General features: G+C 41.6%; 1 protein-coding gene across 1 annotated transcript; it reads right to left on the bottom strand.

The window, feature by feature from the left end:
* Positions 1–11,902: 11,902 nt before the first annotated feature.
* On the bottom strand, positions 11,903–17,802 carry LOC143295992 (uncharacterized). The gene is made up of 4 exons (XM_076607727.1): positions 17,644–17,802; positions 16,995–17,129; positions 14,544–14,628; positions 11,903–12,413 (listed from the first exon to the last, which is right to left on the bottom strand). The coding sequence occupies exons 1-4, from the start codon at positions 17,800–17,802 to the stop codon at positions 12,259–12,261; spliced, it is 534 nt and encodes a 177-aa protein (XP_076463842.1). The 3' UTR covers positions 11,903–12,258.
* Between the last annotated feature and the right edge of the window lie 363 nt (positions 17,803–18,165).

Raw genomic sequence — 18,165 nt, 5'->3', positions numbered from 1 at the left:
TTATGTCATATGATATTACTGTATTTCACTAGTCATGAAAACCACTGTAGGGGTTTTCTGATGCATCTCTCTCTCTCTCCGCTCTCTCTCTCTCACTCTCTCTCCACTGACTCCTCTCACCGTCTGTTTTCTTAATTCTTTTCTCTTGACGTATATGTAAAATTATAATACGTGTGTGTTTGTTTTGAATAGGATGTTTGTTATAATGATGTTGGGGGGTGGGGGTGGGTGGGGGGGGGGGGGGGTCTCGTCTCTACTGATGAATTTGTTTATTAACATTTTCTCTTTAGTGTGGTCTTTCAGTCTTTCCCCGGCATAACTTTTGACATTCGAGGGCTGGGTGGAAAAAAGCAGTTGTTTGCTTACTCTCAGATTACCATCAGAAATAAACATTCATTAAAAAAAAAATTCACCGTGATTCTACCCGAGTGCCAGTTTACGTTTTCTTAAATTATTCACTGGCAGTTCCGACGACAATGCATTTTAAACGTTTGAATCAAACATTCTGAATGAAACATGTAAACTGGGAAAAGACATAAAATACATACTTCTATGACATCGGCAGTCCCAGTTAGCATTAACTCAGGTCAGTCAAATGGAAATAGTCGGGAAATTCGGAAACATTGAGAAAAACCGGATATTTGCAAATCTTATTTCCTTGATCTTGTCCTGGCTGACCTCTCTGTCTCTGTCTTCTCTCTGTCTGCCGCATCTATCTGTCTGTCTATCTCTCTCTCTCTCTCTCTCTCTCTCTCTCTCTCTGCCTGTCTGTCAGTCATCTCCCTTCCTTCGACTCGGAGCCTTTTAAGTTTCCTCTATCCGGTAGTTTATCACCACCATGCCATGTCAGTCTTTGGTTTCCAATTGTGTAACGTCACTGAAGAGCCTGCGGTTCAGGGCACTGAGGCACTGGATGAAAAAAAGAAACAAACAAACACCACAAAACACTAGTTCTCTCTCTCTCTCTCATTTTTCCAGTCATGTAGCCCACAGTATAATTATCTTATCTTATTACCACCATGCTTAACTGAGTGCCTTTATTGAGTATTATGCGATGTTTCCCCTACATGTTCAGCCGGCGGGCCGGGCACCGGATGCTGTGTAAAAAAAAAATAAATGAATAAGTAAATAAATAAGAGTTCTCTCGCTTTCTATCTCTCTCTCTCTCTCCCTCCCCACAACAGCGATGCCCCAAGTCCACTGTCCCCCAGACCCCCCACCCCAACCCCCGTTGTAGTTCTTTCTCCCGGCTCGTCTTTCACCTCTGTGTGAACCACTCACATTTTCATTCCACTGACATCACTGGGTCGTTTCAGATACTCGTTCACTACTTCCTCGATCTTGTTTATCAGTCTTCTGTCGTGCACTAAGTGCATCAGTGAGTTAATACACATTGAATTCATCAAGTTGCGTTCATTTTCGGTTGTTTTTATTTTACTTTATTTTTTCTACACATATAGTCCCATCCCCATCAGCTTGCATATATCTATTGGCTAACTTAACAGTTATGTCTATATCCTCAGCTACACTGAGAATGAATATTAGATAGATGTTTCAGTATTCTCAGTTAAGCCTACACAATTATGTTCTTGATTTGAATGAAATCATCACACACAGGAATGACTATAGTGCTTAAAGACATCATTGATATCCTTAGTGGTGCACTGTGACTGTATGTTATTCTTACAAAATGCTCACCGAGTACATACACATGAATAATAATTAAATATTTATATATAGGCTATATGTGCCCATTGTAATTACTCTACAAGTCTAGTGTCATTTGCTGCTCAAACTCGAGTCATTATTTCAGTCTCGCTTTCGAAACCCGCATTCTGTTTGTTGACAGCCCAGTCGGTTTCGGTTTGTCCGGTTCTGAGAAAATCTTCTCTGAAAAAAAGCTATCTTGTCGCGTAGAATAAGCCAGAGAAAGATAGTCTTAAGAATAAAATTATAAGACAACCAAAAAATAGATGTTACAAACGTCATACAACAGTATGGGCCTATGGGTATTTTCTTCTCTTCAGTTCATATAATCATGTTTTGTAATACAATGAATAGTTATGATCTGACAACAGCCAACTCTCTCTCTCTCTTTTAATCTCCTGAACTGATTTCAGATGATTGAGCTGTGCCGGACGGCAAGTAAAGGACTCCGAACAAGACGATTTTAGTTTTGGCATAGAAGTTAATTCTACTGGAGCATTGTATGCCTATCATTCGTTGCACCTTATCACATGTCAAGTCGCACTTAGATTCTACATCTGTTTCAGTCTTTACTTCTTAAACCTAGAAGTATCACCATTCGTTGTATCTTATCAGACCAAAAGCACATTTATGTGCACACACTGCATGAGTTCGACAAAATCAGTCATTCTCTTGAGATACTAGAATCTATGGTAAGCTAGCTGTCACTCAATGTCCGACTTCTGGTGTGATCCCCTGAGCCTCATGCAACAACATAAGGTTTATATACATACGTATATATATATAGAGAGAGAGAGAGAGGGAGAGAGAGAGAGAGAGAGAAGTGGGGGAGGGCGACTCTGTTGCTGACCCGGCTCAACTTTGCTCTGTCAGTTTTATGTCTGTAAATGTGTTTCCTGATGGAGTTTTCTCGTGTGATTGGGACTAGTGTGCTCGTCCCATAATGTCTGAAAGGATTAGTGTGATTACTGGAGTTCCTCAAGGTTGTGTTTTGTCCCCTTTGCTTTTCTCCCTCTGCATAAATGACATCAGGTGCTCAGACCTTTTTCTCAGTCTTGTAAAATATGTTAACGACGTGGCTTTAGTAGGTCTTTTAAAAGATAAGTGTTTTCAGTTCCAGAGTATATTTTTTTTAGAAATCAGTGTCATAAACTCTTTTTTCAAGGGAACACTTTCTTAAACGTAACGTGGAAAAAAACGAAAGAACTTATTTTAGGCAGTGAAAGGGATCACACACACACACACACACACACACACACACACACACACACACACACACACACACACACACACACACACACACACACACACACACACACAATGCACTGAATCACAATAGATCAAAAACATGTGGAAACAGTGGACAATTTCAAATACCTAGGCACTATTGTTGACCATAATCTTACATTCAGCGTACATGCTGATGCTGTTACCAAGAAAGCGCATCAGCGATTCTTTTAACTGCGAAAATAAAGATGTTTTAATGCTAGTCCACACATTCTTGAGCTGGTGTACAGAAGTCTGATAGAAAGTGTCATAGCTTTCAGCATTGTGGCTTGGTTTGGTAATCTGACTGTCAAGTTAAAGATAAAAGTAGGACGAGTTGTAAACTTGGCTAGCAAAGTCATAGCTAAGGCCCAGCAACAACTGAACACCCTGTACCAATCTGCTCTTAGCAGAAAAGCACACCAGATCTTTAATGATTCCGCTCATCCTCTTGGCTATGCCTTCCAGAACCTTCCTTCTGGTATAGACGTTGTAAAAAATCCCTCTTTCAAGGGAAGCATGCGTACAAAAAATCATTTGCCTCCTCTGCTGTTGCTGTGATAAATAATTCGCAAAAGTACTCTTTTTATTCCATTGCCTGTGATTTGTTTATTGCTCCGATGACAGTTGTCTTTCTCGTTCACAGCGTGTTTGTCTGAATGTCAGTTCTGGCTGGCCCATATTGTTTGAAATTATTACTGTGAATACTGGAGTTCCGCAGGGCTGTGTTTTATCCCCTTTACTTTTCTCCCTCTGCATTAACGACATCAGGTGCTTAGACCTTTTTCTCAATCTTGTAAAATATGCTGACGACATGGCTTTAGTAGGTCTTTTAAAAGACGAGTTTTCAATTTCACAGTATTTGTTAGAAATTAGTGTCATAAACTTTTTCTTAAAGGATAACTTTCTTGAACTGAACGTGGAGAAAACAAAAGAACTTATTTTAGGCAGTGAAAGGGACACACATACACACACACACACACACACACACACACACACACACACACACACACACACACACACACACACACACAATCCAGTCATAACAGATCAGAAACAAGTGGAAATAGTGGACAGTTTTAAATATCTAGGGACTATCGTTGATCACAGTCTCACATTCAGTGAACATGTTGATGCCATTGCCAAGAAAGTGCACCAGAGACTCTTTTTACTGCGAAAATTAAGAAGTTTTAATGTTAGTCCACACATACTTGAGCTGGTGTACAGAAGTCAGATAGAAAGTGTCATGGCTTTCAGTATTGTAGCCTGGTTTTGGCAATCTGACTGTGAAGTTAAAGACAAAATTAGGACGAGTTGTAAACCTGGCCAGCAAAATCATAACAAAGCCCCAGCAACAACTGAACACTCTACACCAATCCAGGCTTAGCAGAAAAGCACTCCAAATTTTTAATGATTCCACTTATCCACTTAACTCTGTCTTTCAGAAACTCCCTTCTGGTAGACGATGTAAAATCCCTCTTGCAAAGAAGAATGTGTACAAAAAAATCATTTGCCCCCTCTGCTGTTGCTGTGATAAATGATTCGCTCAAATAATGTTTTTATTCCATTGCCTGTGATTTGTTTATTGTTATGATGACAGTTGTCTTTCTTTCCTATATGTATGCATGCATGCGTGTAAAGAAAGAAGTGAGGGGAGGGGGGGAGGGGAGAAGTGTGTGGGTGCGTGTGTGTGTGTGTGTGTGTGTGTGTGTGTGTGTGTGTGTGTGTGTGTGTGTGTGTGGGCGTGTGTGTGCGCGCGTGCTCAGTGTTATTGTTTTGCCGCAGAGGGACGTAAATGGGGTTTTACATGCTTTTAGTCTTGGTGGCGGTGTTGACCCTTCAACTGTGATTTCATGTTCTTAAATGTTATAATTATCTTACTGAATATTTTCCTTTTATATCATTGAAATGTTTCACTTTATCTTAAAATGTAATTCTTGTTTTCTTACCTAAATGTTTTCTTTTAACATGATAGTTCATATGTACGCTGTGATCAAGGAAGGGTGTGCCAGTTGCTCATTCGTTTTTCGGTTTTATCTGTTGATGAGCATTTGTCTTTTTAAATGTTATTATTATCTTACTGAATATTCTCCTTTTTATAATGATTGAAACGTACACATACGCGCGCGCGCGTGCGCCCGCACAAAACGATGCATGCACACGCACGGACACACACGCTACACACACACAGCTGTTACACTCTGGATTATAATGTAATAGTATCTTACCCACATGTTTTTCTTATTACATAATAATTAATGTGTGCATGGTGATAAGTGAAGGGTGTGTCAGTTGTTTGTTTTTTTTCTGTTTGATTTTTGCTGACGGGCATTTTATTTTAAGTGAGCCTAAAGAAAATTTTCTGTTTTTGGTTGAAGCAGATAATAAAGTATTTTGAATTGAATTGAACTGAATTGAATTGAATTATGTTTGCATGCATGCGTGTGTAAAGAAGAAGTGAGGGGAGGGGAGGGGGGTTATAGGGGAAGGCGGGATATGTGTGTGTGTGTGTGTGTGTGTGTGTGTGTGTGTGTGTGCACCCTGCAAGTTATTTATGAATGCGTGGTGTTTTGTTTTGCTGCACATGGGTGTGAGAGGGGTTCTTGCATGCTGTGGTCTTGGTGGTGGTTTTAGTAGACCTTTCAACTATGATTTCAGGTCTTAAAAGTTATACAATGTCTTTATCTTCCTTTCATATGATGATTGATGTCCGCATAGCAGTAAGGGAAGTGTGTACGGGTTATTTGTTTATTTTCATTTCATTTGTATATTAAAACGCTGTAATCATCATTTCACGTCATCTTAACATGGTTTTTCTTTCTTTCTTTTTTCTTACTGACCAGGTTGTTTTCTTTTTTATACACTGATGATAATTTACATGTGCATTGTGATCAAGGATGGGTTGCTCATTCGGTTTTCGATTTGATATTTGTTGATGGGCAGTTGTCTTTTAAAATGTTATAATCAGCTTATTGAATATTTTCCTTTTTTTTATGATGATTGAAATGTACACACACGCGCACGTGCGCGTGGACGCGCACACACACACACACACACATGCAGAGGGACACACACACACACACATACAAGCGCACACGGCATGCACACACCGTGACACACACTACACACACGCGCGTGCGCGCACACAAACACACGCACACGACACACACACACACACACACATGCACACATACAAGCGTGCATGAACACACACACACACACACACACACACACACATACACACACATTGCGGCGCGCGCGCACACACACACACACACACACACACCACACACACACACACACACACACACACACACACACACACACACAATCAACTTTGAAGTTCTTTCACTCTATCTTAAAACGTAATATCATCATACCCGAATGTTTTTCTTTTCACATGATAAATGATGTGTGCGTGGTGATCAGGGAACGGTGTGACAGTTACTGACTCATTCGTCAGTTTTTCACTTGATATTTGAGTGTGGCTGAGGCATTTTGAGTCAGTTTCAGTTTCAGTAGCTCAAGGAGGCGTCACTGCGTTCGGACAAATCCATATACGCTACACCACATCTGCCAAGCAGATGCCTGACCAGCAGCGTAGCCCAACGCGCTTAGTCAGGCCTTGAGAAAAAAAATGGTGATAACAATAATGGTGATGGTGAATCGAAAGAGACTGTTTTCTGTTTTGGTTGAAGCAGACAATTAATTTGAATTTGAGAGAGAGAGAGAGAGACATAGATAGATACATAGATATATGGAGATATATAGATATATACATAGATATATTATACCTGCCTACAAATATTCACGGCATTTTACATTTTATCCCCCCCCCCCCTCCACACACACACACACACCCCCATGCAGACCCCTCCCCCCATCCCCATGCGCATGGTCGTGTTGCTCATCCATGGTGACAATACAAACATATATTAAACATGCAGTTTAAAGATGTGTATACGTATGTGCATACACGCACACATTTTGCTTAGTACGCACTTGCACAACATAAACGAATAATATGATGGTACGTGAAGTCCACATAATTATACCATCCGTCCGTCTAAGCCTCGGTCTGCCCATCCACCACCTTGCCCTCTCCCTCTTTCCAACGCCAGCAACCTCAGGGGGTTCGTTGGCCTGCTGGACCTCAGTGATCAGTACTAGTCTCGCCCCCCGGTCCCCTACGCCCCCCCTCCCCTCCCCCTCCCCCCACTTTAACTCACTCAGTACGGCCAGTCCTCTACACAGACCCCTCGGATGTCCAGTGGGTGTCTGAATGACCCAACCTTTAGCTTCCGTCGTCAGAATTGTGGTATTCTTTGTCAACATTCACGTCTTCAGTATAAGAGCCTTCCGCTTGCAATATTTTGATGATGGTAACTGTGGTGAAACGCTGTTAACGTCGTCTCTTTCGCCGTTCGTATGGAAAGAGTTAAACAGATTAAGTCCGTGCGGCCCCCACCCCTCACCCCCTATGCATCTCCGCGGCCGCCGGTTTACCGCGTCACATGACGTATAGCCTATATACATGACAGTTCGGATTCAGACTGATTGATTGACAATCTTTCTTTCAAATGGTAACATAACTATATGTAGCAATAATGGGATGAAGCTGAACGACCTACTTTGGCTTGCGCCCTTCATTACACCCCTTCAGTGACTGTCATATGCCCGTTGCACATGGCGTCATAGTGACGTCACTGATGCCATCATTAACAGACGGGATATAACACTGGAAGACTGAAAATGTACACATTAAATAAAAAAATAAATAAATAATTTTTTTTAAGTTCCAGTCGGACTATAGCCCACACACCATTTCCTCATTTTTTGGCTGATTGTTCTGCATGGACATTGATTTGTGACTTGAAACACGTTACCACTTTCCACAATTTCTCCCCCTGGCGTTCAACTGAGGGGGTAGTGAAGTTCATGGCTGTTGTCTTGGTTTGAAAGGGGTATAGATTGTGGTTTGAGACACGAACTGATAACTAGTGGGTTCGAGGGGTAGAAGCTCGTTTTTATCTGGCGCTCGCCCGATTTACCATTTCTTTTACTTTGAGAAGAGATCGGTTAGAATCTGTCACACTCACTCACTCATTCCCTCGACCGGTGGGGTCGTTGGGGCGACATGAGGAAGATGTCATAGCTCGCCACGCCGTTCTGTTGGCAGCTGTCGTGAGGAGATCTGGCATCGTCATTTTGGTCCATTCCTTGACGTTGTCGGACCAGCTCTTTCTCTGCCGCCCCCGTCTGCGCCCTCCCTCTACAGTCCCTTGCAGGATGGTTTTGGAGTCGTATGACGTGACCAAACCATGCCATCTTCCGTCGTTTGACAGTCGCCAGCAGTGGTTCTTGGGGCCCAACAAGGTTGCTGACCAGGTTCCGCACATAGTCATTGGTCTTGTGCTCCTTGTAGGAGATGTGTAGTAGTCTCCTCAAGCACTTGGTTTCGAATGCTTTTTTATATAAGAAAATTAATACATTTGGGGGAGGAGAGTGGAGGGAGAGAAGTGCATGGGCCGTGTGTGGTGTGTAGTGTGTGCGGCTTTTGCGGGTTTATCAATGAGCAACCATCCCGGTTGTCGTAGCTGCTTCCTTCAGTCATTAGCAGTACCTTCTTACAAAGGTCTTTCTGTTCAAATGCATGTAAGTTAAATATCAAGAGCTGCCAAACGTGAACAGTTTCAGAACAGGGAACTGAAGTCTAAATATGAAACCTTTTTTTTTTCCAATAAAGGACTGACGTACGTTCATAAACGACATAATATTATATAATATGTTAAGTTTGACTTGATGGTCTTTGTTGCGAACGCCTTGTAACAATGGGAAAACAAATGAGCAACACAAATAAATGGTGCGAGTCAGCAGGTCTACAGATCCTTTTCCATCATTGTGATTCCTTCATTGTCAGTATTCGAATCTTCTTTGTGCAGATCTGTTCCCGAAGTATTTACCCATGATGCACCTAAATGTTTGTGCCCAGCACAATTTTATATTTGACAGTGTTCTTGCTTTAATCCAGAAATGAACTAGACATAGAATTGACTATGGAATTGCATTTATTTAATCTCATCCTTACCTCGGCGGGCAAAAATCCATTTTTCTTAATTAAGAGACAAAGGGAGACCACACACTGAGTTACGACAACTTACAACTGGCACCCAGTGCAGCAGAGGCTGAAATATTGGCCAGGAGATGAGCGTTCTTGAAAAGAAACTACATCCATAAGTCTGTTCTGTACAAGACTGTATGTACTGGCCGCGGTTTTGATGTTCAGCAGAGAAATGATCTGAGAGGGGAATATGTATGAATAAAAAGTATACATCTGCACCCCCTCAACCTACCCCACACCCCCCTTTATTTGTTTCCTTTTCATGGTTTCCAAATGTAACATTAGTCTGTTTAATTTTGAAGCATCAGCTTGTGTTATTGGTTTCAACATAGAGACATCTTATGTTCAAATTAATTCTTTCTTTTTTTTTAATATAAAATTTGAGTCCTGTCTGGGCTGTAAAAGACAAAAATGAATAAGGCTCATTAAAGATTTAAACTTAAAAGGTGTCCTTGATCTTGATTATGATTAACACTGGAACTACATCTTCTTCAATGGAACCCACCTCTTCCCGAAATAGCCTCCATTCCCTGCCTCTTCCTTGTCTTCAGTTTCTCCAGTTTTAGAGTTATACATGCGTGTGAATGACTGGTGCGAAAGCGCTTTGATTTGTCTATGCACAAGATTCAGTGCTATATAAATATCATTATCATTATTATTATTATTATTCTTGTGCACAAAAGATATTCTGATTCAGGGTGAATGAAAATGAAAATGCAGATGCACTATCATAGCCATTTGACCAATATTTTGGGGCCAAGTTGCATAAGCAATCTCAGCAGCGCTATGTTTCCTTAGCATTAAGAAGTCTATGGAAATGGTACAGGCTTGGGAAAAATTTTTAAAGCAAAACAAACTAGGAACTGCTAAGATCACTCATGCAACTGAGCCCAGGTGATATTTTGGACGTTAAATATCATTTCTTTTTATTTAATTTTTCTTCTGCCGTCGTGCATAAAAAGTGCACAGAACACAATCTGTAGAATTCAATAAGGAGATTGAGGAGCTTTTGTTTCTGTTTTGTTTTGCGTTGTTTTGTTTGCATGGTTGCTGGTTGGTTGGTTGGTTCAGATTGTTAAGGCAGTGATGTGGAGACTGAAGCCTGCAGAGGTGAATTAATAATGCAGCTGGGGCATGAACTTAGTTTACTTAAAAGTCTAAAAAAAATAAATAAATAATAATAAAGCCAACCAAACAGGGTACGAAAGACCAGAACTCTTGACCAACACAAAAAAGCATAGATCAGGCATGTTGCCAACATCAGTCAACTGATCTGTTTTTCTGTCTTTGAGGTGCTGAACATGCTCAAGAGTAACTGCATATTTCTGAAGCTCAGTTTTTCCCATTTGTTTTCACAAACACGCACAGATGATACGTGTGAATGAGAGACCACAAATAATTTGGACAAAAAAAACCACCCCAAAACACAAAGATGATGGCGAATAATCATACAGCAGGGTTTTTTTCAAAGAATACATAAGTCATGTTTTGAAAACAAAATATACAGTTTCATTTCATACTCACTCGTACATTACTTTTGTTCAGACACAACATAAATATAACCGCTTTTTTTAACAAGGAAATTATTTTCAACATAATATTGAACAAACTATTTAACTGATGCAAGTCCCTGAGAGAAACTACATATATGTATATATATATATATATGTTTCATTTTTAAACCATAGTATTGAGATAAAACATTCACTGACATCAAACATTGCATGTTATAAAAGGAAATTTTCTGTCTAAAATTACGTTTAAATAACATACTTACCGTGACCCAACTAGTGCAGACTCCGGCAGGGGTCTGACATTCCTGTCCTGTGCAAACTACTATCCGCCTATGCGGAGAAAACGAAAGTACTACGGCCGATAACCTCCCAGAAGTAGGTAACCTCCCCTTTGTCCCCTTGGCTAGCGCCCTCTTTTTCCGGCAGCCATCATGACTCCTGTTTCTGTTCTCCATATGGCTAAGTATAAAGAGTGATTTCATTTTTCATATAAATTGGAAGGCAGGGCTCGAACTTCTCCTTCTGCCGTTTAAACCATCCACATCCAAAGTGAGGCACCCAATCACACCTTGGTGGTGTGAGGACAATCGGGATAAAGTACCTTTTCGAAACGACACAATACCACGCCAAAAAGGAAATTTTCTATCTAAAATTACGTTTAAGTAACATACTTACCGTGACCCAATAGTGCAGACTCCGGCAGGGGTCTGACATTCCTGTCCAGTGCAAACTACTATCCGCCTATGCGGAGAAAAGGAAAGTACTACGGCCGATAACCTCCCGGAAGTAGGTAACCTCCCCTTTGTCCCCCTGGCTAGAGCCCTCTTTTTCCGGCAGCCATCATGACTCCTGTTCCTGTGCTCTCCATACGGCTAAGTTTTTTCGTATTTTCTGTCTGTCTGTCGATTCTCTGGCGTTCTTGTTTGTTGTCAAATTATGTCTCCAATAATAAAATAAAATAAAATAAAATAAAATACAATGAAATAAAAAATACTCTGTGTTTGTGTGTGTGTGTGTGTGTGTGTGTATGGGCATTGAACCCTTATCACTGGTGAACACTGTTTCGGAAGACAGTGTATTGTATAGTGTATTGTATTGTATTGTATTGTATTTCTCTTTTTGTCTCAACAGATTTCTCTGTGTGAAATTCGGGCTGCTCTCTCCAGGGAGAGCGCATCGCTACATTACAGCACCACCCTTTTTTTTTTTTTTTGTATTTTTTACTGCGTGCAGTTTTATTTGTGGATTTTTCTACAGAATTTTGCCAGGAACAACCCTTTTGTTGCCATGGGTTTTTTTTACGTGCACTAAGTGCATGCTGCACACGGGACCTCGGTTTATCGTCTCATCTGAATGACTAGCGTCCAGACCACCACTCAAGGTCTAGTGGAGGGGGAGAAAATATCGGCGGCTGAGCTGTGATTCAAACCAGCACGCTCAGATTCTCTCGCTTCCTAGGTGGACGCGTTACCTCTCGGTCATCACTCCACATACGCCTAACCGATTCTGCCACAGTGCCTCCAATGTCAGGCAGAAACATATCAATATTATCCATGAGAACCATTTTCTACGATGTTCCACCCTTGACAATTTACTAGTTTTTGAAGGAAGCAAATTTGTTTTTTCATTCGTCTTGATTGTTTCAGATGTCTAGTAGAAAGAATAGTCATTCCTGAAAGGTCGTCCCGCTTTCCTTGGCGGCATTCCCATCTGTTGTCGGTACAGGGAGTTGGCCTTGGTGACCTTCGAGGACAGAATGTTCCGCAGCAAGGGCCGCTTCACATCTGACATGTGTGAGCAAAAATCTGCAACAAAATTATTACAGCTTGTAAGTATGATACAAACTTAGGGTAAGCTGTCAAAGCCTGACCTACGATGGGTTTACGCACAGGTCAGTCAGGCATCTATTATTTATTTATTTATCTTTTCTTGGTGGCTTTTTTTGGAGCAGGTATTGTCTAGTAATATACCATATGGATCAGACCACATACCAACACATTCTTGAAATTGAAACTGAGCTTGAAGCAGCTGAGAGTATCATGTGTATCTAAGAATAAAGGTAGAGTAGCTGGAGCAAAAAAACAATCTTCTTTTTCTGTTTGATGCCTATGGTCAAAACATTGACCATTACTGGCATTTGGGCAGTGGTTGCTGGTATGGAAAAGGCACAAAAAAGGGGGGAACAGGGGGTAATGGGATAGGGTAGTTGTCAGGGGGCAGTGGGTCAGCAGAATGACACTTTCTGAATGAATGTGTCAAGGGCTTGGGCACTGAAGGGCACCTGAGGCAGGTCATTCTAGTCATGTACTGTCTGTGAGAACATGTTCATCCTGATATCCGATCTACTCAAAGGTTTGTTTGTGGGCTCTTCAAGCACGTTGCTGTTGTTGGCGGAGGTGTAGGCACCTTCCTTTTGCAAGTCCTCTGCTGATCTTACATAGCACAGACAGTCTGGCCTTCCTCCTACAGTATTCCAGGGTTACCCACTGCAGTGCTTTCAGTAGCTGGCTCTGGTTGTCCTCTGATATTTATTAAGAACAAACTATACTGCTCTCTGTTGGACTGCTTCTGTCTATTCCTCTTATTTCTTTGCAGTGGGGTCCCATACAGTACATTCAAGGACTGGGCATATAAGAAACTTGAAGTTGAGCGCCTTGACTGATTTTAGCTGTCTCCTTCCTCGGGTTTCTTCCCAGGAAGTCAGGTGTCCTGTTTGCTTTCGTCACTATACTGTCAATATATTTGGTGAAGTGGAGATTTGACTGGAGTGTGATACCTAGGTATTTGGTTGACATCACAGGTATCAGCAGGTGACCGTGTAGGTGATACTGATGAGGGCTGTTGTTTTTCCTCGAGGTGCACGTCAGGACACTGCACTTTTCAGGATAGAACTGCATCTCCCATTCTTCCTCCCAGGCCCCGAGTCTCTTGAGGTCGGCTTGCAGGGTGTCATGGTTTGTAATGGTTGATAAGGGCAGTGATGAATATGTCAAGGACTGTGTCATCTTCAAGGAGGCAGGCAGGAGATGTCACTCAGGATGGTAGGTCACAGATGTAGACCAGGAACAGGCATGGACCTAGTACTGAACCCTGAGGTACCCCTGATCTGACTGGGGTACAACACAGCCAAAGAGTATATGTAATATTGCAAAGAGAGATACTACTGATAATTATATGATAACTGATGTTTTATGTTATAATTTTTATACAGGAAATTATTGCATTTTATTTGTTGATTTCATTATATGTTTTACTCAGTTGCTTAGGTTAGCATTACTCTTGTTTTGAGGTGAGTACACATTATTGTATTTTCCAATTTCGGACAAGAATTAAGATATATGAATATTTGGATCCAATGAGTGTGAATATAATTTTAAGCACATTGAGACACAAACAGATTTACCAATATGATGGCCTGGGAGATCAGAAAAGTCTCCACTCTTCAGACACTGTCAAGATTCAAAATTAGGTTACACCAGACAGAAATGCAGTCAACAGACTACACAGATTCTTATATATCATTATTCTAATCTTTTTTAGACTACATAGCTAAAATCTTCTTTAAAAAAATGACCAGAAACGAAAAGAGTTGAAATTTAATGGACAGTCCATTCAGGACAGGTATAGTAAAAACAAAAACAAAACAGAAACAAAATCAAAACAAAGTCTTGTAGTGAAATATTGAGTAAATATGAGTATTAAAAAAAAATGTCTGCAGACAAGATATTGAACACAAAACACGTTAAACGTTCATTTCAACAGCCATGATCCATTTTTTTTCTCCTTCTTTGTTTTCAAACCAGGTCATTTTGCCTAAAATTTACATGTCTTGTTTGTGAGCTGCATAAAAATGTTCTTTGTGTATATTGTGACTGTGTACAGTAACATTGGCAATAACTGTTTTTAAGATTAAAAAGTAAAATGGGTAGACTTACCAAGAATGGCATTGATGATACCTCTGTCCAGAGACCGTTGGTTAGGTCTGGGGGATTCAGCTATGCTGGCTCCTACCAAGTCTGCCTGCATACCAAAGAGATCAAAACAAAGATGAATATGGAGTGGGAATAGCCGAATGGTTAAAGCGTTGGACTGTCAATCTGAGGGTCCCGGGTTCGAATCACAGTGACGGTGCCTGGTGGGTGAAGAGTGGAGATTTTTACGATCTCCCAGGTCAACATATGTGCAGACCTGCTAGTGCCTGAACCCCCTTCGTGTGTATACGCAAGCAGAAGATCAAATACGCACGTTAAAGATCCTGTAATCCATGTCAGCGTTCGGTGGGTTATGGAAACAAGAACATACCCAGCATGCACACACCCCAAAACGGAGTATGGCTGCCTACATGGCGGGGTAAAAACGGTCATACACGTAAAAGCCCACTCGTGTGCATACGAGTGAACGTGGGAGTTGCAGCCCACGAACGCAGAAGAAGAAGAGGGTGGGAGGGGTACTGAGTAAGAGTAGTCATGAATGATTTATGTCATTTTGATTTTTTTTTCTTTCATGTAAAGCGCCCTGAGCTCTTGGAGAGAAAGGGCGCTCTATAGATGTACATTATCATTATCATTATTAATCACAACTTTTCCTTTTTATGCATAAAAATTGAACTGCCATATTAATTCGTGTCTTTAAACTGAGCTCCTGTCTTTTTTCGCCCTGCTGTTTAGGCAGTTTGCATGTTCTGAATCTGGACAGGATCTGCATTTCCCTACTATACTGCAGTGCAGGATCTCCTGGTGGGTGACCTCAGGGCAGCCTGTACAATGTTATTTTTGTGTGTGTGTTCCCTGTGGACTAATGGTGTTTGGATTACTGTAGAATGAGCAATATGTCCGTGTGTGGATATGCCAGGGATAAATGGCTTGAATGTGTCCGTATAGCGTAGAAATGGCATAGAAGATGTGATGCAGAAAGATACAGTTCTCTTCACTGTTTTTTTTTTTTTTTTGGTGGTGGTATTGAATGAATGGAGGTGATAGTAATGTTTGTTATGTCCATATGTGCATGTGCGTGTGTTTGTGAGTGAGAATGAGTGACAGTGTGTGTGTGTGTGTGTGTGTGTGTGTGTGTGTGTGTGTGTGTGTGTGTGTGTGTCCATGTACCTACACATACGTGTATGTGTGAGTGTGGGCATATATGTGTACTTATGTGTGTGTGCATGCATGTGCAAACACACATATTTTTATGTACATGTTAGAAATGAATCAGTCTCTGATAAATGTACCACAAATGAAACTGCTACTAATTTCATTTTGTTCGTATGGCCCTTTTTAGACAGCACCAGGGAAAAAAAGGTAATCTGAATGAGTATGTACTTTGATTGATTGATTGATTAATTGATATGGATACTTATATATAGGAAAAGCAAATAAAACTGCACGCAGGAAAAAAAAAATACATAAAAAAAATGGGTGGCGCTGTAGTGTAGCGACGAGCTCTCCCTGGGGAGAGCAGCCCAAATTTCACAAAGAGTAATCTGTTGTGATAAAAAGAAATACAAATACAAATATAGCGCTTATCCTCGGTCGGAAACCAAGCTCTAAGTGCTTTACAAACATGGGGTCATTTGCGCAACAGGCTGCCTGCCTGGGCAGAGCTGAGTGACAGCTGCCACTGGGCGCTCATCATTCGTTTCAGGCACGCACACAAACACAGGCAGACTTGTAACATTTTACGTGTATGACCGTTTTATTTACCCCCACCATGTAGGCAACCATACTCTGTTTTCAAGGGTGTGCATGCTGGGTATGTTTTTGTTTCCATAACCCACCGAACGCCGACATGGATTACAGGATCTTTGATGTGCGTATCTGATCTTCTGCGTGCATGTACACACAAAGAGGTTCAGGCACTATCAGGTCTGCACATATGTTGAACTAGGAGACTGGAAAAATCTCCACCCTTTACCCACAGGGCGCCGTCACTGATATCAAAACCCGGGACCCTCAGATCGAAAGTCCCAACGCTTTAACTCACTCAGTACGGCCAGTCCTCTCTTCTCCTCTACACAGACCCCTCGGATGTCCAGTGGGTGTCTGAATGACCCAACCTTTAGCTTCCGTCGTCAGAATTGTGGTATTCTTTGTCAACATTCACCTCTTCAGTATAAGAGCCTTCCGCTTGCAATATTTTGATGATGGTAATTGGGGTGAAACGCTGTTAACGTCGTCTCTTTCGCCGTTCGTATGGAGAGAGTTAACCATTCGGCTACTGCACCCTTTGACACATGCACACTCCAGTCCCACCCCTACCCAACTTGTCTCATTCCTTCATGCCTCCTTTTCCTACCTAATACATCAAAATGGGGGAGTGGGGGGGGGGGGGGGAATCATAATAAACAAACCACGAACAACAACAACAACAACAGCACTAGGCCAGTCACTTACCTGTTTCCAGAAGCAGTTCATGAGATATCTGGCCATGGCTTTACCGTCCAGTTTCCCCTCTCTTTTCCTGCTCATGACGCTGTCAAAGTTCTCCTGATGGATGAACACCCCAGACCCCGGGCTCAGCTCATGCATCTGGAAGCAAAACTTTGATGATGAGTTACAGTGAGGGTAGCTCTTTTTTCTTTTCTTTTTTTCTTCTTTTTTTTCTTTTTTTGGGATGGAGAGAAATAAAGATCCCTGTAGTAAAACATGAAAATTACGTTTTGGATCTTGCAGTAAAAATAGGAGAACACACTCACACACACACTCACTTACATTAACATGCACTCGAAAGAGAACAGACACTCACACATACACACACACATATGCACATGCACACTCACACAAACTTACTCACCCACTCGTGCGCATGCACATACAGCACATACACACACACACACACACACACACACACACACACACACACACACACACACAGTTCCACCATGCATCGCAGACTGACGATTAGAAGGACACAGTTTTGAGCCCTATCAGAGATGGGATCTTTTTACCCAAGGCCACACACACACACACACACACACACACACACACACACACAGAGAGAGAGAGAGAGAGAGAGTTGGACAACCATCAGTGGAAGCCTGACCTGCCACTTGGAAGCATCCTGTGGATGAACGTAGCCACACAGAGGCACAGCATCATCAGGAAGTGGCTCCAGGGCCTGTTCACAGGAGGCGTGCTCTGCAACATCAACACCATCTCCTTGACGTTCTTTTCTGAGTGTTGTCAGGTCATGGAACATCATGATTCATCGTCATCACCAACACTGTCTCCTTGATACACTTTTCTGAGTGTTGTCAGGTCATGATACATTGATAATCATCCTCTACATCAACACTGTCTCCTTGACATTCTTTTCTGAGTGTTGTCAGGTCATGGAACATCATTATTTATCGTCAACATCAACACCGTCTCCATGCCGTTTTTTTTTTTCCGAGTCTTGTTAGGCTTTTCATCGTCACCACCAACACTGTCTCCTTGACATACTTTTCTGAGTGTTGTCAGGTCATGGCACATCGTTTTTCATCGTCACCACCAACACTGTCTCCTTGACATACTTTTCTGAGTGTTGTCAGGTCATGACACATTGTATGGCACATCGTTATTC

This window comes from Babylonia areolata, chromosome 2 (assembly GCF_041734735.1).
Source record: "Babylonia areolata isolate BAREFJ2019XMU chromosome 2, ASM4173473v1, whole genome shotgun sequence".
NCBI classification, from domain to species: domain Eukaryota; kingdom Metazoa; phylum Mollusca; class Gastropoda; order Neogastropoda; family Buccinidae; genus Babylonia; species Babylonia areolata.
The sequence above is the reverse complement of the archived record's forward strand: the minus strand, read 5'-3'. Positions and strand labels throughout refer to the sequence as shown.

What these genes read in the sequence shown, in the direction of transcription:
- LOC143295992 (XM_076607727.1), bottom strand. Translation starts at nt 17,802, where the DNA reads ATGATGTTCCATGACCTGACAACACTCAGAAAAGAACGTCAAGGAGAT. An exon ending in TGAACTGCTTCTGGAAACAG is followed by an intron (nt 14,629 to 16,994) that starts GTAAGTGACTGG and finishes TTTGGTATGCAG; the next exon opens with GCAGACTTGGTAGGAGCCAG. An exon ending in TATCATCAATGCCATTCTTG is followed by an intron (nt 12,414 to 14,543) that starts GTAAGTCTACCC and finishes ATTTTGTTGCAG; the next exon opens with ATTTTTGCTCACACATGTCA.